This window comes from Dryobates pubescens, chromosome 2, assembly GCF_014839835.1.
Source record: "Dryobates pubescens isolate bDryPub1 chromosome 2, bDryPub1.pri, whole genome shotgun sequence".
NCBI classification, from domain to species: Eukaryota; Metazoa; Chordata; class Aves; order Piciformes; family Picidae; genus Dryobates; species Dryobates pubescens.
This window is the reverse complement of record NC_071613.1, coordinates 26,759,157-26,781,222: the sequence shown is the minus strand read 5'-3', so window position 1 is coordinate 26,781,222 and position 22,066 is coordinate 26,759,157. Positions and strand designations below refer to the sequence as shown.

Here is a 22,066-nt window from a genome sequence, read left to right as displayed (position 1 = left end):
TGAGATGTTTATATGTAATTCCAGCATACTTGATGTTCTGTGTTACTGATAGAAACATGATTATAAGGCTGATTTTCCTGTATTTTGTTTTCTGGAAGCTGAGCAACACAGAACATTAATAACACTTAATAAACCAGAAATGTTCCTTTTGCTTTTGAAATCTCACTGTTGCGGTAGGAAGAGAGTTGTTCACATGTGGGTAGAACTGATGCAATAATACCAGCACACAATGACAAAGTTGTGTGTTGCTGTGAGCAACAAATACAGTATATAATACGAAGGCTGTATGTGTTGTGAATTAATGTATTTTTAAGTTTACTAGTGACAAGAGCAGCTCCTTTTCAGACAGTAAAGCACAAGCAAAAGGGAAAGCTAGCAATTTCAAATAGAAGATTCTTGTTTTTCATTTAAATAACATTAAGGTGATTAAATTATAAATCAAATATGTTGACTTCCTGAACCTAAAACTAATGCCTGAACTACTAAGCCTTTCCGACATATGTGAAAAGCTAACTATGCATTACTGAAGTACTTCAAGCTGGCTAATTCACCATTTCTTACAATCTTCCTGTAGTTCAGAAGAGGCAGAAGGAGCCAAAGAGAGGGGCCTGGTCTACATTTGGAAGGCTGGTTCTTGTTCTGTAACTCCAGAAAGGCTTCCAGGCCTCAGTGGAAAGACTGTATTACAGGCATCCCTTGGAATACATCATGGGTTACTTCTAACAGAAGGTAATAAACATCTTTACAATTAAGATTTGAGGTAATAATAAGTTTAAGTTAGTGACAAGTTTTCTTCTTTCAGTTGGTTTTTTTTTTCATTCTATATGCCTCCTTCACAAGTTCTAAACAGTTAGATTTTGAACTTTGCCAGTATTTATTTATTAATTATAGTTTAGTTAAAACTGTGTTGGAATAGAAATTGTATGTGTATAATTTTTTGATTTTTTTTTTTTTTTAAATTGCTTTAACAATGGCTCTGGATTTCCTATTTAAAGATGGCAATGTAATCTGAACCTTGCTAACTCAAAATGACATTTCTTGTGATGTCTTTCACTCAAAGAAAGAGTGAGGCAGTTCTACTGATGTGCAAGAGCTTTGTTTTCTGTTTGCTTCTGGAAGAACACGTAGCTAGCATTAGATTGAGTCTTGGTTTGTGAGCAGTTTGGTAGTGTGTATAAAAAGGATTGCTAAAAGCTAGTCCCTTTAAATGTTTGCATAGCTTGGTCCTTATTTGTACTGATCAGTGGGAATACAGTTGTAAAGACTGAACTGCAAGTTCTCTGAAGATTTTTCAGGAAAGATTCCAGGTTATTGGTGAGCCTGCCCTAAGTACCTTTACTGTAGTTGTTACAGAGTTCCACTGTTCTAGAACATGTTTCTTTCATAATTAAAAGGGCTTTTTGTTCGCGTGCTCTTGACCTATGAATGCCGTTATTTACGGATTTGTTTTCACAGAGTGGAAAATGGCAAATCATACATAGATTTAAAAATTACAGATTTCTACTTTTATTTAAAATTGTCTAACTAACTTGAACTGCCATTGCTGCAATCCTTTGAGGTGAAGGTAATGAAATTTTGAAGAGTAGCAAGATACATTTATACACATCCCATACCACCTTCCTGATTTCCTCCTGATAGGGCAATTGTATTTTACTGTGGGGTGACAAACAGTACAGTTTGATACTAGATCTCACAAAGATGAGCGCTGTACTTTGGCATGTTCTTCAGGCATGGATATATGGTCTTAATGTATTGTATGTTCCTCAAATGGAAAGGACCAATAAGTACACTTAACTGGAGTATAGTAGAACTTTTATCAGAAAAGCAGTACTTAGTGCACCAATGCATGCATGTGGAAGATAATGTGGGGTGTAGAACTTAACAGCGGCACTAGCAGAGAACAACCAGCAGTTTTCATGTGTCAGTAGGTATACTTTTTCTGACCCTGAAGCAAGCTAGAAATTGGTATGTTTATCTGAAACTCTCTCCAAATTTATGTTGGGTTGGGTTTTTTTGTTGGTTTTTTTTTTTTCTTCACTTCATTAAACTCAAGGTTTTGGGTTTTGGTTAGTGGGGTTCTTTGTGTGCTTGCTTGTTTGTTTTTGTTTTTTTTTTATTTTGTGCTTGTTATTCTCTCACAGGTGGAGAGGTCTACAGTTTTGGAAAACTGCCCTGGAGATCAGGACCAGAAGAGTTGTGTGCTAGTACTCCTATCTTAGAGAACACTTTGCTTGGACATCATGTTATTACAGTGGCAGCTGGCAGCTTCCATAATGGAGCCGTGACAGAAAGTGGTGTGGTTTATATGTGGGGGAACAATTCTGCTGGCCAGTGTGCAGTTGCTGATCAGCCGTGTGTGCCAGAGCCACAACCCATCAGTATTTCTGATTCTGAAACCAGTCCTCTGTTATCAGTAAGGATTTTGCAGCTAGCATGTGGAGAGGAACACACACTGGCACTATCTCTAAGCAGAGAGATATGGGCATGGGGAAGTGGGTGCCAGCTTGGTCTCATAACAACAACTTTCCCAGTGACAAAGCCACAGAAGGTAGAGCACCTGGCAGGACGTGTTGTGCTCCAGATTGCTTGTGGAGCCTACCACAGCCTGGCTCTGGTACAATGTCTCCCAGTACAGGAAATGAAGCCTATCCCAGAGAGATGCAATCATTGCAGTCAACTCCTCATTACCATGACAGACAAAGAAGATCATGTAATCATTTCAGATAGTCACTGTTGCCCACTGGGTATAGCACTGTCTGGTAAACAAACAGAAAACAATGTCTTCTATCCCTCGCTGGAGACCTTAGAAGGAAAAAGTGTAGCAGGTAGCCAAAGTGAAGACTCTCAGAAACCACTTGTGGAAGATCATACACTTGTAGCTTTAGAATCTGATGGAGCAAGTGCTCTTTCCAGCAATGATGGACAGGAGGACAGTGGAATTTCTAGTCCTGGAAATACTCTGTTCCCAGACAAAAAAGAAATGAAGGAGTATGTGGTTGGTCTACCAGACCACTCGTTAAATGAGAGCCTGGAGAAAAACATCAGCACAGAACCTGAGCAGGTTGGTACCTGGTAATTAGCTCTTAATTTTCTACAGTTCCTTTGGTGTCTGTGACAATGTTATTCTTCTTACAAATTAAATACTATGTTAATATAGCTGTGATATTCCTATATTTTCAAAATGTTTCTTCTCTGTGATGGTTCTCAACTTCTAAATGGAAGGGCTTTTTTTGTCCCTCATCCTTGTACAAAGGTGAGCCTTCAGTGTGAGCACAGTGCTCACAGTGCTGTAGTCTGTCCTTTCCATGGTTCACAGTACCAGAACCATGTAAGTCAGTTTCCCACTCTCTTGCTATTTTATGATTGTATAGTTTTTCCATTTGTGTAGGGCAGTAAGCTAGTAAATGTCTAATTTACCTTTAAGGTAAAACTTTCTTTTCTGTACGTGGGAGGAATCCCTCACAAATTTAATTTCTCAATCAGTTAAAAATTCTAGGTTGCAATTAAAGATCGTAAAGGTTATTGTCTTTTACCTTAAAGCATTGACCAAAAGGCTTTTAATGTTAATCTTATAGGGATGGCTCAAATACCTAAGTATTACTGTGTGGTGTTCAACACCATAGTTTGATGCTATAGCAGAACAGTAAAGTAATAATTTCCTAATAAGCATCAGAAGATGCTTGATATGAAGGTTCAGGATCTGTTCCCAGCTGCTGGCCAAAATAGTATTTTATACTTAAAAAAAAAAAAGAAATCTTACTTGGCGTGTTGGAAAGAAGATACAGCTGAAACCTGAATCCAAAATCTTGAAGTGCAGCCTGTCAGTCCCTATTTACATTGTCCTACTGACTAGTTTATGATAAAGTTAATATCCGGAAATGTCTTTTGTCATTCCAAGTGCTGAGCACACATCTTAATAATTTAAAAAATTTTTTGTAGTTGCAGTAAGAATTTTTTTTACAGTGGTTTTGGGAGTTAAATGTTGCAGTGTCTAATAACTAGTTTATTTGTGATTGCTGTGTCTGGGGGTGGGGGGCAGAAATGTAGTATTAAAGCCAAACCAAACTGTCCAGTCACTCAATGATTCAAACTATTTGGCAAGTGCCATCTTGTGCATTATTGTTTATTTGCTGGGTAAATTGATAGCTATTACAGGTAACCGTGTGCTGGTATTAATAACTGTCTTTAGTCATTTTGTCCCTAGTGTGACTTGATTACTAATTAAGCTTTATATGGACAACACAGTAGTGTAGGGGGACACATAGCCCATGCTGCTTTTAAGATCAATCCTGCAAAATAAGACATGAGTCACTGTTTTCCTTTAAACTCATCAAAGAGAGAATTTACCTATCTGAACATGAGCCAGCAGTGTGCCTAGGTGGTCAGGAGAGCCAATGGCATCCTGGCCTGTATCAGGAATAGTGTGGCCAGCAGGACAAGTGAGGTTATTCTTCCCTTGTACTCAGCACTGGTCAGGCCACACCTTGAATACTGTGTCCAGTTCTGGGCCCCTCAATTCAAGAGAGATGCTGAGGTACTGGAACATGTCCAGAGAAGGGCGATGAAACTGGTGAGGAGCCTGGAACAGAAGCCCTATGAGGAGAGGCTGAGGGAGCTGGGGTTGTTTAGCCTGGAGAAGAGGAGGCTCAGGGGAGACCTCTTTGCTGTCTACAACTACCTGAAAGGAGGTTGTAGCCAGGTGGGGATCGGTCTGTTCCCCCAGGCAACCAGCCACAGAATGAGGAGAGACAGTCTCAAATGGTGCCAGGGGAGGTTCAGGCTGGATATTAGGAAGAAGTTCTTCACAGAGAGAGTGATTTTCCATTGGAATGGGCTGCCCAGGGTGGTGTTGGAGTTGCCGTCCCTGGAGAGCTTCAAGAAAAGACTGGATCAGACACTTAGTGCCATGGTCTAGTTGATTGGATAGGGCTGGGTGATAGGTTGGACTGGATGATCTTGGAGGTCTCTTCCAACCTGGTTGATTCTATGAAATACAGCATGCTCACTGATGCACTTTAGTTGGTGATAATTAAATATTAATATTAATTGGTAATGAGCCTGAAATGAAATATTTTTTATATTTGCTTGCAAAGATTTTTTAATTTTTGGTATTTGAAAGAGACAGAGGCCCACAGTCTCTTATGGATGAGCTACAACACAAGTGCAGCAGACAAAGCGTAGTACATTTAGAAAAGGTGTTTGATCCTACCTTAAACGATTCTGTGGAACAGATGTACACCTAAGTATAAAAAACTTCCTCTTAATGTCCTGTTCAGTATAGCACATTTTTTTGAAGACTGAATGTGTACATCATCATCCTGCTGTTACATGCTGTCTTGTATTATGGTCTTCAATTTTTCTTCGGTTTTAGCCTTCTCAAGAAGAACAAATCAGTGCTTGCATCCCTGGCCCTCCAGGTACCAGCACATCTGCCTTGAACAGCTTGGTGGCCTCTTGTGCATCAGCAGTTGGTGTGAGAGTAGCTGCTACATACGAAGCTGGAGCATTGTCTCTGAAGAAAGTAATGAACTTCTATGGCACACCTTCAAGTGAAACAGGATCTCAATCTGGTGGTGGTTCCCCAGGGCCTGAAGCTCTGAGAGACAGTCGAGAAGAGCAGGTCAGACTGGAATCCATGCAGGGGAAGAAGAGTTCCAGTTTAGTAGATATTAGAGAGGAGGAATCTGAAGGAGGGAGCCGAAGACTTTCCCTGCCTGGTTTGCTGTCACAAGGTAAAAGAACATGTTGGGGAAAACCAACTGGAAAAGTTATAATTTCTAACTGAAAATAAAACTTGGTTGAGTACAAATCTAATAATTTACCAAAGGTGTTATGAATTATAAACTGTCTCTTAGGATTTGAAAATAGTGGAGGGAGTGAAGGCTAGCAGATACTGCATGCTAAGAAAACCAAGAGCATGGTGAATTTAGGAATGTTTCTTTTTTGGTTAAGTAACATAAGTCATAGAATAACAATCATTAAAGGTTAGAAAAAACCTCTAAGATCATCAAGTCCAACTGTCAACCCAACACCTCCGTGCCCACTAAACCATGTCCTAAAGTGCCATGTTTATACATTTCTAGAACATCTCCAGGCATGGTGAGTCCACCTCCCTGTGCAGCCTGTTCCAATGCCTGTCCACTCTGGCAGTAAAGAAATTTTTCCTAATCTCCAATCTAAACCTCCTCTGGCATTGTTTCAGGCCATTTCCTCTTATCCTGTTGCTAGTTTCTTGTGAGAAGAGACTTGACACCATCTCACTACAACCTCCATTCAGGTCTCCCCTCAGCCTTCTCTTCTTCAGACTAAACAATCCCAGGTCCCTCAGCTGCTCCTCATAAGACTTGTCCTCTAGCCCCTTCACCTTCTTTGGCCATTCTCCAGTAACTCGGTGTCAATGTGACATGGGTGCATAGTGGTAGCTTGAGCACATTACTACAAAATGATGGCAAACTGTCATTTATGTAGGTTGTGTAGCAGATAAAAACCTGGGGCCTGTAATCACTACTGCACTGAGCTAGGAATCTAGAGGTGTTACAGTTCCCACTGTCTAACTTTAAAGCTAATGACTTTTCTTCCCTCCGATTTTGGTGTTGTTGATTGCTCTGGATGAATACACTGTTTAGTACTATACTGATCTTGGATTTGAGGGGAGATTTTAGGAAATACTGTAAGCTTTACTTCTTTGCAGGATATATTTTCTTTCAAAAGATAGTTTTTAATGTGTAGTTTGTTTAGGTTCATTTGCTTCAGTATAATCATGTAGGTCTGGTATGCCTCTTTTAATAGCTGGTAAAAATCAGTTGATCTGTTATCTTTTGGCACATGTTACTTCTGTGGATCAGTATTCTTGTCAGCCTTTTTTCTCAATCTTAAGACCTCATTGATCAGTATTGGTCAGCTGTCTCAGATAGTACTGTTACTGTGTAACACACAATCCAAGTGATGTATTTGCCTAAAATAATGAGCAACTTTTATATATCAGGGCCTGTTTTCAGTTTCTCCTAGGCTCTTAAGGAAGGTAGGACGAGCAAAAATGAGGACTGTAGCTCTGACTCCAACCTACAGTGGTGAGGCCGATGCTCTTTTACCCTCTCTAAGAACAGAAGTGTGGAGCTGGGGAAAGGGGAAAGAAGGACAGCTAGGGCACGGTGATGTCCTGCCAAGGTGAGATTTCTCTGGTAATTTTTTTTTTTCCATGAGGTTACCAGGAAATTTTCAGCATTCAGTTTTCTCCAATTCAGGCAACTGCCTTGCATTGTGTACTTGTTCTATTAAGTGTTGTGACTTCAATTTGTTCAAGTAACATGCTGTGTGATGCTCTATTGTTACTGAAGAGAAATTGGTTACAACTTTCCCCCTTACAATCAATAGGGGTTTTTATGATGTGTTGACTTTGTCCACCGTTGGGTGAGGTTCAGCATCAGCATTGGCCCTTCATGACATTTTTGACTAAGTTGGTTTACTGCCAAAGGACTCCATGTGTGCTTGTTTTTCTCTGTTTTGGGGAAAAAGATAAAAAAACAACTTGGAGTTTATTTTTGTGTTAAGAATACTTCTGATTATTATTTTTCCCTCCCCTCTGGGTTCTGGGGTTTGACAGGCTTCAGCCACTATGCGTGAAAAGTTTAGATGGTAAAGAAGTGATTCATCTCTCTGCTGGAGGCCATCATTCCTTAGCACTCACTGCCAAATCCCAGGTACAAATGATTGCTGTCATTCATTGCTTATCTGTGAGGTAATTGTCATGTTTGGTGTTTTCTGGGCTTTTGTATCTTCTGCTTCTAAATTTTTGTTCCTGTTTGTGAGAGCAACTTGGAAGTAGTGTGGAATTTGAATTCTGTTTCCACCAAAGTTGTGCATGTACTATTGACATGGGTTTAAAGATTTCCATGATTTGATTTGGTGCATTCCATTTCTGAACATGAGAAGACAATTTGAGAACACAAGAAGATGGTGGAAACTAGGAAATTGATTCACATACAAAGAAGTTTAACTTTGGCTTATGTGTTTTTACACTCAATGTGCTGGACTGCTACAATTCAGTATGTACTCAGGCATACAAAATTCCGTTCTGATGATTAGCCATGTTTCTTACAGGTGTATTCATGGGGCAGTAATATCTCTGGTCAGCTTGGTCACTTGAGCTCTCCAACAACAGTCCCTCGCCTCGCAAAGGTACTTCCTGTTATCTGCATTTTTCTTTCATTTCAGGTTTTCATATGAGTGCAACGTAATTTCTATGGCTTATACTGTGAATGTGAGCCTTAGATGAGCTTGTGAAAATGTACCCAAGAAATCCTTTAATCAGACATCCAGTGGATTTTTGACTACATTGAAGTTCTAAAATTGAGCAATGTGACTGGCTGTATCTTCTTAGGAAATTTCAGTTCTACTTTATATATTATTTCTCAGTGTTGCAGTGCTGAAACTTGTCAATACTTTGGAAAACTGCTTTTATTCAAAGATTGCTTCTAGCCTTTTCAGCTTTGCTAGATCATGATCATAGTTGTTTATGTACTTCCAGGGCTGGTTTGGTAGCAGGTTTTCTGGTAGCTTTGAGCTTTCATCACATTGAATGAATAGTCAAATGACCTTTTTTAGGTTAGACCAGACCCTTTCCTAGGTTTCCTAGTGCTTGTCTTAGCGGAAAACTAGATGTGGAGTTTTCTTGCTTAAGTCTTATGCAAATTAATGTCTCCCAAATTTATTTTTTTTCCAGTAAATGTAGAGGGCAGAATAGTGTTCCAAGCTCACCTGATGCCCATTTAGAAATTACTATATATAATTCAATAATTATAATTTAAAAGCAAAAAATCAGCCATTAGGAAGAGAGACAATCTTCAGTATGCATGCAAGGAATGTATTTGTTATGAGATGCTGACGTTGAAAAATTACCAGTTACTGCAATATTGCTTTTTGTCTTTGTGCATATGTGCTCCTTCTGGTTTTGAGTGATGATTTCTAATGCCTCTTCCTTGTGAACTTCAGGTGTGTGGTAACGGTGTTTGGAGTACAGCAGCAGGACTAGATTATTCCCTCTTTTTAGCAGATGAAGATGACTTCCAACCTGGATTATATTACAGTGGCCAGGAGACAACAACAGAAAATACTTTGTATGAAAATAGCTGTACTAAAAGTCCAATTTTGTTAGTATCCTGTAGTAAGGTAAGTGATACTTCCTTTAAGTTAATGCAAATCATACTGATGCTTCTTGGAAAAAGATAGTGTTGGTTGTTCAACTAGTTGTAAGGGTGTCAAGGCAAGCAACTGGTTCCTAGCGGTCAAATCAGGAGCACAACTTATGGAGGACAGAGAGGAGGTCTAATTAGTATTGTTCTCTTCCCTGCCTATTTATTGTTTGGTTTTTTTTCTTTTTCTGATTGAGGGATAAGGAAGTGTTTCAAATCTATGTAATGCTTTTCATTCTGTATCTGCATGCTGCAGAAGTGCCCCCTTACACTGTGCTGTTTTCATCAGTCTTCATGCTCTCTTCCAAGTTATTTGTATGATTTCAGGCTGACTTGAGTTTAAGGTAACAAAAAGGAAATGGTGAGGGTAGAAAGTAGCTCTTTGTCTCAGCTTTTCTGGTCTCATTGTCACTTTAAGAAGGACATTGAGACACTTGAACGTGTCCAGAGAAGAGCAACGAGACTGGTGAGAGGCCTCGAGCACAAGCCCTATGAGGAGATGCTGGCGGAGCTGGGATTGTGTAGCCTGGAGAAGAGGAGGCTCAGGGGAGACCTTATTGCTCTCTACAACTACCTGAAGGGTGGTTGTAGCTAGGAGAGAGTTGGTCTCTTCTCCCAGGCAACCAGCACCAGAACAAGAGGACAGAGTCTCAAGCTGTGCCAGCAGAAGTTTAGGCTCAAGGTGAGGAGAAAGTTCTTCAGAGAGAGAGTTGTTAGCTGCTGGAATGGGCTGCCCAGGGAGGTGGTGTAGTCACCATCCCTGGAGGTGTTCAAGAGGGGACTGGATGTGGCACTTGGTGCCATGGTTTAGTAGTCCTGAGGTCTTGGGGTGACAGGTTGGACTTGATGACCTTTGAAGTCTTTTCCAACCTTATTGATTCTATGACTTTCTAGATTAAGCAGAATATGAGCTGGAGAGGGGTTTTAAGGAGGGACAGGGATTGAAATAGTCTGTGCATTCATGTGCACATACACATTTACTTACATTCCTTCTGTCAGTTTTTTTTGCTAGCCACTCCCTTCTCTTGCAGGCTGACTTGTAGGCTCTTGCATAGCAGAATTGGCCTGTGGGTAGCTTGTTGAACAAAACTCAGTGTTTCTAAGGTATCCTCTATTTAACAACAAAGGAAATAGAAGTAGAGCTCAAACACTGAGTTACTTGTATGGTATTGCATGTGAGCCTGAATTAGTGAGAAGACAGAATGCATCCATGGCATTTTTGCTGACCCTAGAAAAGAATTTTGCTTCCAGGTGCTGTGGGACTGAAATGCCTATTATTACTTACACTAATACCACTTGTGGTGTTAGTGTAGTTATTGGTATTAATCCAGTTAATTGCTACTATCATACTGTTCTTACCAATAAATTGTCAGGACGAAATCCAGCGGCGAGGCACGGTGAGGAAAGACTCACAGCAATCATCTTTTCAGCACAGTCATAATACTGAACCCTTGTTATTCTTATTTTCTAACCAATGGAGGAATTGCTGATGATATTTATACACTTAATATCAATATTGTTGATAAAAGCACAAAGCATCAACTGTCTCTTAAACATGCAATGATTATGTAAATCAGCTTAAAAGGTCGTCTATAATACTGTCTTCTATGCACTGTCAGTACCAGGAAAATGAACAGCATTGACTATAAATGTTTGTTACAACTTCTATCATTCTTGCATTAAGACATTATTGAAGGGATTTTGTCACTGTAGATAACAAACTATCTTTAGGAGCAGTAAGTGTTAATAATACATGCTATATCCTTCATTGCCCTATTTCTAAATTGAAGAATAAGAAAAATGTTAAAGCTCCTGTTTTTCCTTCTCTCTTTCATCTTTCAGATGGGGTACATAAGCAATGTGATAGCTGGTGGTGACAACTGTTTGGTCTTAGTAGACAAAAACGTAATGGGATATATTGCCAGTTTGCATGAGTTGGCTTCTACGGAGAGAAGGTTTTATTGCAAACTGAGTGAGATTAAATCTCAGGTTCTTAGACCTCTTTTGGGTTTAGGTAAGATTTTTAAATTTTTTTTTTTATACTGTTTATCCTGTGTTCTACAAAAAAAGTTTCTCTATGCAAAATTTAAATTTTATATATTTTTTAAATTTTTTTTTTTTAAAGATAAAGCTAAGGTCGTACTTTTCTGCCCTGTTATGATGAACTGGTGTAGTACAGCTGTACTTTGAGATCTGTATTAGTTATTAGTGTTTGCAGTGTCTTGACTGTTTTGCCTGAAATAACAATTACTTGAACTGTGTTTAGTCTACAATTGTTGAATTTCTGGATAATGAGGTGAAATTGCCAATAGAACATCTGAACAGCACCTTGTGGTAATTCTTTTTGTTAACAGATGCTGCTCTTCTGTAAGGTAAGCAAAATTGCTTTTTTTCTGTTACAGATAATTTGGGCAGTGCAAGTACAATCCAGTTATTGCAGGAAATGGCAAGCAGGTTCAGCAAGCTATGCTATCTCATTGGTCAACATGGAGCTTCTTTAAGTAGCTTTCTTCATGGAGTAAAAGAAGCAAGGAGCTTGGCCATCCTGAAGCATTCCAGTCTCTTTTTGGATAGTTACACCGAGCAAGTATCCAGTTCCCTGTCATCTTGAGTCTCTGCAGGTTTCATCTACTGACCAGAAGCAGCCCTGAGTTAGGGGAAAGGAGATCATAAGAAAAGCTGCATAAGGGACTTGTGAAAAGTGCCGTCTTGAAATTTAAAATATACAGAGTTTTACACAAAATTCATTTCATAGTGAGTTTTGCATTTCAAAGCCTTCACCAGTGGAGCATGCTGGACAGCTTCACCTTTCCTAGTGTAAAACTCTACGCATAAATTCTTCTTTCATTGCTGCATATATACCTGTAAAAAAAGTGATATGTTTGTACATAATAGTTAAGGGTCTTGTAATATAACAGTGTTACCATGGCTAGGCTGCTTAGTAAAGCTACCTTTGGGGGTTCATTGTGGTTACAAAATGCCTTTTTGGTAGTCATTAACTAAACTTTGGCTCCCAGAAGACCGATTCTGTCCTGATACCTGCGAATAGCTAGCATCTCACCTTTTAACACAGAAGACTAATCTCATCTAAATGTAGCAGAAGTCATATTTGACACCTACAGGCCTGTGTGAAAAATGCTAGCTAGAGGGAAGAGTCTAAAAATGTCATACCTGAATGTAGTGTTGGTCAGTGGACAGCTGAAAATCTTTAAGGGAACAAAATTTCAAAGTCATCAACTTGTTACGCAGTAGCATTGTGAATGTGCAGCTAATTGCACTTTTTTCTAATGCAGGCACAACAGTTACTGGGTGGGTGATAAATCATATCACCCTAAAAGAAGCTTTCTTCTCTGTGTATCACATGGGTTGTTCAAAATTGTAAATATCTGTTTTCTTCCTTTCTTAATATTTCAGTTTTTCTTTTAACCTGGATTTCCAGTTGAAACCTGGACTTCCAAATTAGAAATGTTTCTTCTTCAGTCCTGTCAAAGGCTGAAATACCTGATTCCCGTTCTCATTGTTCCTGCCTGTCTTCTGCTTTCTCCCTTTACTTTCTGATGCTGTACACATTTCTCTTTGGACGGCATCAGACTGTATCCAGGGACATTAGTATAGTGCATAGTGCCTTCAGCATCTTCCAAAGATCCATTAAGTGACAGAAGTGTATATATATATATTCCAATAAGATGAGACCTTTTCCCTCAGTGAAAGATGGATTATTTTTTTTCAATGGTTTTCTTTTTTTTATGGGGAGAGGTGAAAAGTAGAATGCCAAATAGCAGGAAAAGAGAAATTCTCATCTTGAATATAATTAGAAGCTAGCTGTATTAAGCTATTGAAAGAGACGATCTGTTCTGTACAGGCCCAAATTTTAGGGGCCAGAAAAAAATACTAAAAACCCCAAAGGTTTAATTTGCAAAGTAAACCCTCTACATTGTGCTAATGACAGTGAAAATGTGGAATAAGGATGTATGTCCTCTCCTCTGTGTGCAGAATGAATACTAAGTGTGTCAGTAATACTGAACGATTCACCTTTCTAGTGTTTTCTCAAGTACATAAATTACTTTTTCAGTAGAAGATCTCGTTAGTAACTACAACAGCTGCCATTTCCATGGATGTCCTTATTCTGTAACTGAGGCTCTTTTTCTTCCCTATTTTAGGTATTGTACTTCAGTAACAAACTTCCTTGTAATGGGAGGATTTATGCTCCTTGCAAAGCCAGCAATGTAAGTAAGCCTTTACCATTTTCTAGAGTTTTTGATCAACTCCCAAAGAACTGTACTTTAAAGAATTGTATGTGTAGTAATGAACATGGAGAGACTTAGTCTCAGCTTGCTTGAGTACACTTACTCCTTTTTCATAAGATGAAGAAAACATTACTTCTGACCTGTGATAAAAATGTAGGTTAAAAGGCTGTTGAATGGGTTTGGTTGCTTTATCTTGAAGGTGGAGAAGGGAGGGAAAAAGCATATATTCCTTGAAAGAGGTGTAAATAGATTTCAGATAATGATCTTTTTGGAAAGCCTAGTCTTAGGTTAAGTTTTCATTGTCTGTTCATTGCTTGTTAGCATTTTATTCTTTCAAACATTGCTTTGAAGAGAATAGAGAACAGAAAACTTTCCTTTAAGAGTTAGTAAGAGTAGATAATGTGAATTCGCTTTGGTCTGAATTGTTTAACTTCATGGAAGTGTTCTAAAATGATGCAAAACTAGCATTTCTGCACATATATCGTTGCCTCAAGGCTTTCTGACTTTATTTCATGCATAAATGCTCTGGAATGTAGGAGGAATACTACTGTAAGAACTCGGTATATTTGGAGTTTATAGATGATAAAGTGAAGGGGTTTTTTCCTCAGTTCAGTAGTATTGTAATACTGAAATAAAGTTAATGCCACTGCGTCTTACAGTCTAGTGCTCTGAAGTTGTTGCAGTAAGGGTATTTTTCAACTCACCTGAAGAATTGCCAGCTTTCCTTCTATCACAAACTCTGTAATCTGGGAGTGGTTCTGTTTATGGAGCGCTTTGAATGTAGCATAAATGATGGTATTGGAAGCTCTTGGAAGCACCAGGATACCTAATGCAAAGAATATTCTGCTCCTTAGAAACTGTGCTAAGATCTAAATACAAAATCCTACTGCAGAGAGACAGTGAGAATCTTTCTGCATTGGTCAAGATTTTTTCAGTTGACTTACAGGAAATCTTAGTTCAAGAGTTTCTAATTAGTACTGGAAAGCTCTGGATGCTAACATCACTTGTACTGAATTCATCACATCAGTTGTCAGTCAGGTGTCATAGCTTCTACTGCAACCCAGGTCTCATTAAGTGAGTAACACTTCTTCAGATTATGAAACTTCAGAGAGGCTATGTCTTAAAAGTTTTGGCCTGTTACTTGCAAAGGGAAGTCAAGAAAATCTCTGCCAATAACGATGAATTCCCCCCCTCTCCAAGGAATACTGTCTTGAGTCAGTGGTTAACAGTGTCAGCCTGTCTTTTACAGATGCTGTGCAGTAGGGAGTACATAAGAAATATAGCCCAAACTTTAAAAAAAAGAAGGTGCTGGCTTCAATAGAAGTCTCCATTGCTGTCAGGTTTTTGAGCGTGTTCCCTGAAACATTGTGAGCTATATTCAGTGTTACAAGTCTGTTATTATTTGACACTTCTACAGAGAGACCTCTGTGTGAGGATCTCAAACACTTTAAAGATATAAGCCATCCATATGGTTAAGAAATAAGATCTCTCTAAGGAAGACCTTATTCCTAAGGCTTGTGACCACGAGAGTTCTTAACTATAATTAGCAGACCCAGACAAGGTACATTACTTTGGTGTATGAAATGGCACCTTACTAAATCATGCAGAATTCCTAGAGACCCTCTTGTGCAATTCTCTGATCTGTTTTGCTGTTCCTGGGGCCTTCTTTCTCAGCCTCACCTGATTCTTGCACCTTGTGGCTTAAGTGCTTCCCAGCTGGATGTGACTTAATGCAGATGTGTCATGTGCCTGCATGTGTGCGCACATATGGTGAAGGAGAGGGAAAAGTAGGTTTGTTTTACGTTTAATGAGGAACTCCTGGGTTTATGTGCTAATGCATTGTCTTCAGAATCATTTCCCTCTTCTTCTCTGAACTAGATTAGTTCTCCCTCTTGGAAGTCAGACTGAGGATTGAACAGATTTCCTGCCTTTCCTTGAGGTAGGATGTAATTTTTATAGTTAGGGGAAAGACTGGCCAGCTGCCTTCAAGCGGCAGGGGTGGGATTGTTTGGATATATATAGGGAAGTTCACTGGAGCAAAGTTAAGATTCTTTTAGGCCTTCTTGTATGTGAATCAACAGTATTAGAAGCTGGCTACTGCAACCAGTAATGGGAAAGTCATTCCACCTGTTAGATCTTTCACTGATCAAGCATTAAAGGGGCTAAAAGGCAATTACTTACTTTCCAAGTAGGGCAGCTTAGTTGGCTTTCTTCAGGCAGTTTAATGACAGCACATGAGAGCATACATAAATCAAGTCCTGTGTTGCAGTTAGTAGAGAGCTACATCTCTGTGTGACTGTACTTCCTTATTGGGAACAAATTAATAAGAAGCATGCATTTGCGTTTATATTTTTTATTGTTTTATAATAATCCAAAGTGTGTCATTCTGAGCTCATTTATATAAAATGTCACTGATGTCTTGCTGTCTTTTTTATCCTTTCCTCCCTCTGTTCCCTGATGCTCCCATCATTTAGAGGCTTTTTGAGTAAAAACCAGGAGCTGTTACAGAAACTGTCTGAGAAGAATGAGGAAAACCTCCAGCTAGTTGAAGTTCTGAATGCTCTGTTTTTCATGCCATTTGGACGACTTCATAGTTACGCTAGGACTTTGCTAAAGCTTGCCACATGTTTTGAAGTGGTAAGCTTGCTTTGTTATCTGTGTCTGAATAAGTGCACACACGTGAAACTTTAGGCTCAGAAATAAATGTCGAGATAATTACAAATAGCTTAGTCCTCAGAGAGGTTACCTTTGACTTGTGCTTGCTGCAGGGACAATGATGCAAGTTCATTTGCACAGTCTCACACCACACCTGCACAGATCACATGACAGGTAGAAACTTGGTACCCTTACAGAACTGGTTTGTGTGCCCAAGCAATTAATTGAAAATACAGTATTTTGATGTTTGCCTCTTGCTTTCCAGTTCCATCTGTCATCATTCCTGTAGCTATCCTTGGCTGTAATACACTACTGAAAGTACTGTATGCATATTAGGTAGCCTTTTGCTACCCATTTAGATGTACATAATTGCATTCTTTTGAAATAACCAATGACTAAACAGGAACAGTAACTGTTGTCTTGGTATAAACGTGCATTTCAAGTATTACTCCTGCAATTACTGGCACTGCCGCTACAGCTTGTTAAGCTGCAAGAAGGTAGATCATGTAAGTGGGTATTAATTACTCTCCTCTTAACATTCATAGAAGTTTTGTGATTTTTTTTTTTTTTAAAACTGCTAGCACACTTAACAGAACACAGGACCAAGAAAATAACATAGTTTCTGCTGTTACTTTAATAACCAGACCACCTGTTATGCATTTGGTGCTGATTTAACAAAATTAATAGTTGCATTGCAGCTTGGTTACTGTTGTTGGTACAAGTGTTCAGATACACTCTCAGGTCTGTCTTACCTTGTGCCTTACAGGCATCTCCAGAATATCAGAAACTACAGGATTCTAGCTCTTGTTATGAGAGCCTTGCTGTCCATCTCAGCAGAAAAAGGAAAGAAGCAGAATACACGCTTGGCTTCTGGAAGACCTTTCCTGGCAAAATGACGGTATAATGGCATTTGTCAATCCTTTAGCAGCTTGAATCTCGTGCTGTTAGTGTTATGCCCTGTGTCTGTTACTGATGCTATTGTCACAGTTGTGCTTCTCATTTTTCTAATTTGTGTTGCTGTAGTTCTCTTTAATGTTAGAAAGGTTCAGTCAGTGCTCTTTGTATTTCACAGCAAAGACCTTAAGTTACAGTGAGAAGGAAGCTGCTGTAATACTTATTTTTATTGTTTAACCCTTCCTGTAGGATTCCCTGAGAAAGCCAGAGAGGCGTCTGATCTGTGAAAGCAGCAATCGTGGGCTCTCCCTACAGCATGCTGGAAGATTCTCTGTGAACTGGTTCATTCTCTTTAATGATGCTCTGGTGCATGCTCAGGTAAGCCACCATGTGTCCAGAAACAGAACCAAACTCTGCATCAAACAACACAACATATTTTTCATATAGTGAAAATAAGTTTGTTGTGTGTAGTATTGCTTGAACACTTAAAAGAGGCATTTTTTTCATGTTTACACATAAGCTTGCAAGTTTGTACTTTTGGTGGTGTTTGATTGCTCTTGCCCTGTGGCTGGCATGGTTTTTATTGGCTATTTTTTGGGAAGGAGCATACAAGAAACTTGCAGTGCTCAGTTTTCCTTAGTCTTCAAAGAAGGAAAAAAACCACAACAAACAAAACAAAACAAACCCAACAAATCCCACTGAATAGTTTGAGGTCAAAAAGCACGGGGCAAGCGTAATGGTTCAGTACCTGATGAAGTTTTCTTTCTCCTTTTCCTTGCCTACAGTTCTCAACACACCATATATTTTCCTTGTCCACACTGTGGGTAGAAGCTCTTTCAGAAGAAGCTGGTAATGTGTGAGTATTCTTGCTTGTGATGTTTGGGAGGGTGGATGAGCATTTTATAACAAATTATTGTAAACTGGGAGCAGAATAGGATGGATGCAGTAATTCCTACTCCTCTTCCTTGTTTCAGAAAAATTATTAGTTCTGTCATAGTTCTGTCGCCATCATTGGAGGTTTTCAGGAGAAGACTTGATGGGGTGCTTGGTGCCATGGGTTAGTTGTTTAGGTGGTGTTGGATTGGTTGATGGGTTGGATGCGATGATACTGAAGGTCTCTTCCAACCTGGTTTATTCTATGTATAAAAATATAGTTGTATAATTATCAGAATAAGGGAGGCAAGAGGGAAGTTAGTAATCTTTCCTGCTGCTTACTTTCACTGCTGACTTCAATATTGGTGAATACCAGCTGGGGTAGGGAAGATACAGTATTTATGCTCTGAGCAATTTTGCCTTTTTCAGGATGAAACTTCACTAGATTAAAATATTTCTCCTCCCCCAATGTAGGAATGGGTTGAAGATTACAACACCAGAAGAACAGCTTGTTCTTGTTTCTTCATCACCACAGGAAAAGGTAAGCATGGCCTCAGTGATATAGATGAGTTGTTTTCCCCTTCTGTGAAACCAAAAAGGGAGAAGTATTGCCTAAATACTCACCTACATCATTCTGTGACTTGGTGTGCCGGGTGACTGTACATTGTGCTTGACTGTAGCGCTGCTCCAATTTACAACACTGCACTGAGGAGTGCAGAGGTGACTATTGCACTTGTAAAGCTGTGATTCCATGAGGAAACATGTTAGCTAAATTCTGAGATGAAACACTTTCTGTTTCAGAACAAGTGGCTGAGGGCAATAAGCCAAGCAGTGGATCAGGCACTTAGAGGGACTTCTGACTTAATTCTATATGGAGCTGGTGGGAATGTGCAAAGACAGGAACCTCCTATTTCTCGCAGTGCCAAATACACATTCTATAAGGACCCTCGATTTAAGGATGCTGTTTATGATGGGAGATGGCTTTCAGGAAAACCCCATGGCAGGTAACATCATTTAATAAACATAGCTGTTGGAAACAGATTGGCTGCTGTACCAATAAGAAGGCTCATTCACAGAAGTTATTTGGGAAGCATGAAGTGAACTGATTTTCTTACATGTGTGTATGGCTTTGTATTTTATCCCAGAGGGATCCTTAAGTGGGCAGATGGAAGAATGTACTCTGGATCTTTTCGGACGGGGCTGGAGGATGGGTAAGATCCCACTATTTGTGTAGCCGGAGGCCAAGAAATACCTCAGAGACAATAACAAAGAGAAAATTAAAGATTTTGCAGTGAATTTTACTGACTCGGGGTTATGTTAACAAGGTATATGTTGATATATAGATAGTCTGTCATTTATCCAAGAGGGGATTGGACGTGGCACTTGGTGCCATGGTCTAGTCATGAGGTCTGTGGTGACAGGTTGGACTTGATCTTTGAGGTCTCTTCCAACCTTGGTGATAACTGTGATCCACAGGTATGCTAGTTGTCTTCACAGACTCTACAACTGTATGATAAAAAACTTGATCTTTCATAAAACCCAAAACTAATTTGGGTGATCACCTGTAGGATGGAGGAGTGTTCTGATTTTAGAATGGGTCTGTGATAAATAAATGTATCTGCTCCTGTTACTAATAAAGTGTCTCGGGTTTGTAACTGTGCTCCATTTCCATGTGTTGACAGGTTTGGTGAATACAGAGTGCCAAACAAAGTGCTGAATAAGGATGACCATTATGTGGGGTACTGGAAGGAAGGCAAAATGTGTGGACATGGAGTCTACAGGTAATGTGTAACACTTGCTGATGCTCTGACCCTGCTTACCGAGCCTCTGTATATAGTTTTCTTGTTAAATTACAAGATTAAATTCTTGGTATTATAGTTAGCTTGGCTTATTTTCTGCTTTGCTTTTGGTGACTTGCTTGCAATGTATACTTGTATGATGTTCTGTTATTAGTATCTATTCTAATGTTGCTATCACCTTTCAATAATAGAGGATTTTTTTTTTTTCTGAGAGATACATAAAACCTCTCATGACCTTTTGGGGATAGAGTGGCTGCAAAACAAAACATCGAAAGACTTCAATTAAAGGCTCACTTTTATCCCAAATACGCTTTTACTATAGTTCCTGATTGGTGTAGCCGTAGTGTAATATCTAACAGGAAAAATAGTTGATCTGTTCTGGGGGGAAAAAAATTAAAACAAAAAAACCCCAAACCCCCAAACAAACAAAAACACAAAGAGAGAAAAGCAAACACAAACCAAAGAAACAACATACCAAACCCAAACAAAACCCAAGCAAACAGAAAACGCACCCAAAGAATCCCAAACCCAGCAACAAAAAAGCCAAAGCACAACAGAGAGTTAGATTATAGGAATTTAACTTTTTTTCCTTTATAGCTATGCTACTGGTGAGGTGTATGAAGGGTGTTTTCAGGATAACATGCGTCACGGTCATGGTCTGCTACGCAGTGGAAAGTTGACCTCTTCCTCTCCCAGTATGTTTATTGGCCAGTGGACAATGGATAAGAAGAGTGGCTATGGAGTTTTTGATGATATTACAAGGTAATGCTTCAGTTCTACAGATCTTTAAAACACTGGCAGGATGTACAATTGTAAAAATAGGAGGGAAGGGTTATTGCTAACTGGTCATTTGGGAAAATGAGACTTGACCCTGTTACATTTCTGTCCTGGTAACTTGTGTGCTGCATTGGTCTCTCAAGAAACCTTCACCAGGCAGACATGCTTGCAGTTGGCATGATGAATCAGACCAGCATCCTGTTTGAATATGGATCCAATCAGCTGGAAGATACCCCTGAATTTATATGGATGGCTGGACTTGTTCTCTTTATTAAGACCATAATTTTTCCATGGTAGTAGAAGGAAAATACTCTCTGTAAGCAGCATTCTATTAAATTGGTCATTAGTTTCCCTCTAAAAGCAAGCAAAAAAAGGTACTTGACAAGTTAATATTAATTTATTACCTGTAGAGTGAAAACTTCTTGTTATTTCAGAACAAGGGGAAAATAGATGATTTCAAAATATTTCAGACTTGTTTGTAGTTTCAAACACTCTAGCATGACAAGTGTTTAAAATAATACTCTGAAAGGGCCTGGTGTTCACTTGTGAGCAGTCTTGTCATTTTTCTTTTCTTTTTTTTTTTTTTTGTTCTCCCAACATGACCTTTGTTAGGCTGTTATCAAAGGTCTTTCTGCAACATGATCTGTTTCTTTAAAATTTTCAAAGTGTTATGCATGGCTTTCAGCTCTCCCTTCTATTCCTTGAGTGGAACAGATTGATTTCTTTCATTTATTAACCTCTCAATTGGAGTCATCTGAGTTTAGGTTAAAAAAAATAAAAGCCTTGGTGAAAAATAAGCCTAAAATAAGCTTCTTGCTTCTTTTCTAAATAACTGTTAAATACATCAAGTAGATACTTGAAAAGGGCAAAGATCCCCTTTTTATGCAATTTAGATCTTGAATAAACCAGATCCAGACCAGATAACAAGATCCTTGTTTCTATTGCATTGTAGCTACTACTCAGGTTTCATTGGATTGGAATTGGCTTTAGCAGGGCTTCAGCATCTGGAAGCTTGCTTGGATGGGGCCAGTTTGTAATGTGAATTGTGAAAGGAAGTGCATTATAGTTATGTCTATCAAAAAGAGTCTTTATTTCCATGAATCTAGTGAATCTTGATTGACAGACCTGAAGCAAGTGCTGTATGAATCTCTCCTAATGGTTTCTATGATGGTCAAATACTGCAGTAAAGCCAACAAAAGGATTTAAATGTAATACTAGTATTCTTCCTACTTCATTTTTCTTCAGAGGAGAAAAGTATATGGGAATGTGGCAAGATGATCTTTGCCAAGGCAATGGTGTTGTGGTTACTCAGTTTGGACTGTATTATGAAGGAGCCTTCAGCACCAACAAAATGATGGTGAGCTGAACATTGATCTCTGTGCTACAGTGACTTTTTGTCTGTGTGGTGTCTTTCTGGGGTGGATGAGCGTATGTAGTGCTGTGTAAACCTGTGCTTCTCACCTTCTGTTTTCCTGGCTTTTTAAAACTATCTTCTTTACCCTGCTCAGTTTTACCTAGGGCTCCTTCAGAAACTGCTTTAAAAGATTATTTGCTAGGGATTTTTAACAGCTTTTAACAGTGTACCTTTAGATCTGCAGTCTGGCCTTCTGTTGTATTTACCACTTTCTGC

The 22,066-nt window shown here is 39.1% G+C and overlaps 1 protein-coding gene across 1 annotated transcript in view; it reads left to right on the top strand.

The window, feature by feature from the left end:
* Positions 1-22,066, top strand: part of ALS2 (alsin Rho guanine nucleotide exchange factor ALS2) — a 42,073-nt gene that overhangs the window by 8,389 nt on the left and 11,618 nt on the right. Inside the window, exons 3-22 of the mRNA XM_009896476.2 lie at positions 575-729; positions 2,142-3,061; positions 5,372-5,732; positions 6,999-7,167; positions 7,604-7,700; positions 8,101-8,178; positions 8,992-9,168; positions 11,034-11,205; positions 11,594-11,774; positions 13,352-13,417; positions 15,913-16,075; positions 16,860-16,991; positions 17,237-17,365; positions 17,773-17,843; positions 18,335-18,401; positions 18,662-18,864; positions 19,006-19,071; positions 19,543-19,641; positions 20,257-20,421; positions 21,682-21,793. Coding sequence (XP_009894778.2) covers positions 575-729; positions 2,142-3,061; positions 5,372-5,732; positions 6,999-7,167; positions 7,604-7,700; positions 8,101-8,178; positions 8,992-9,168; positions 11,034-11,205; positions 11,594-11,774; positions 13,352-13,417; positions 15,913-16,075; positions 16,860-16,991; positions 17,237-17,365; positions 17,773-17,843; positions 18,335-18,401; positions 18,662-18,864; positions 19,006-19,071; positions 19,543-19,641; positions 20,257-20,421; positions 21,682-21,793 — 3,583 coding nt within the window. The remainder of the gene's footprint in view (positions 1-574; positions 730-2,141; positions 3,062-5,371; positions 5,733-6,998; positions 7,168-7,603; positions 7,701-8,100; positions 8,179-8,991; positions 9,169-11,033; positions 11,206-11,593; positions 11,775-13,351; positions 13,418-15,912; positions 16,076-16,859; positions 16,992-17,236; positions 17,366-17,772; positions 17,844-18,334; positions 18,402-18,661; positions 18,865-19,005; positions 19,072-19,542; positions 19,642-20,256; positions 20,422-21,681; positions 21,794-22,066) is intronic.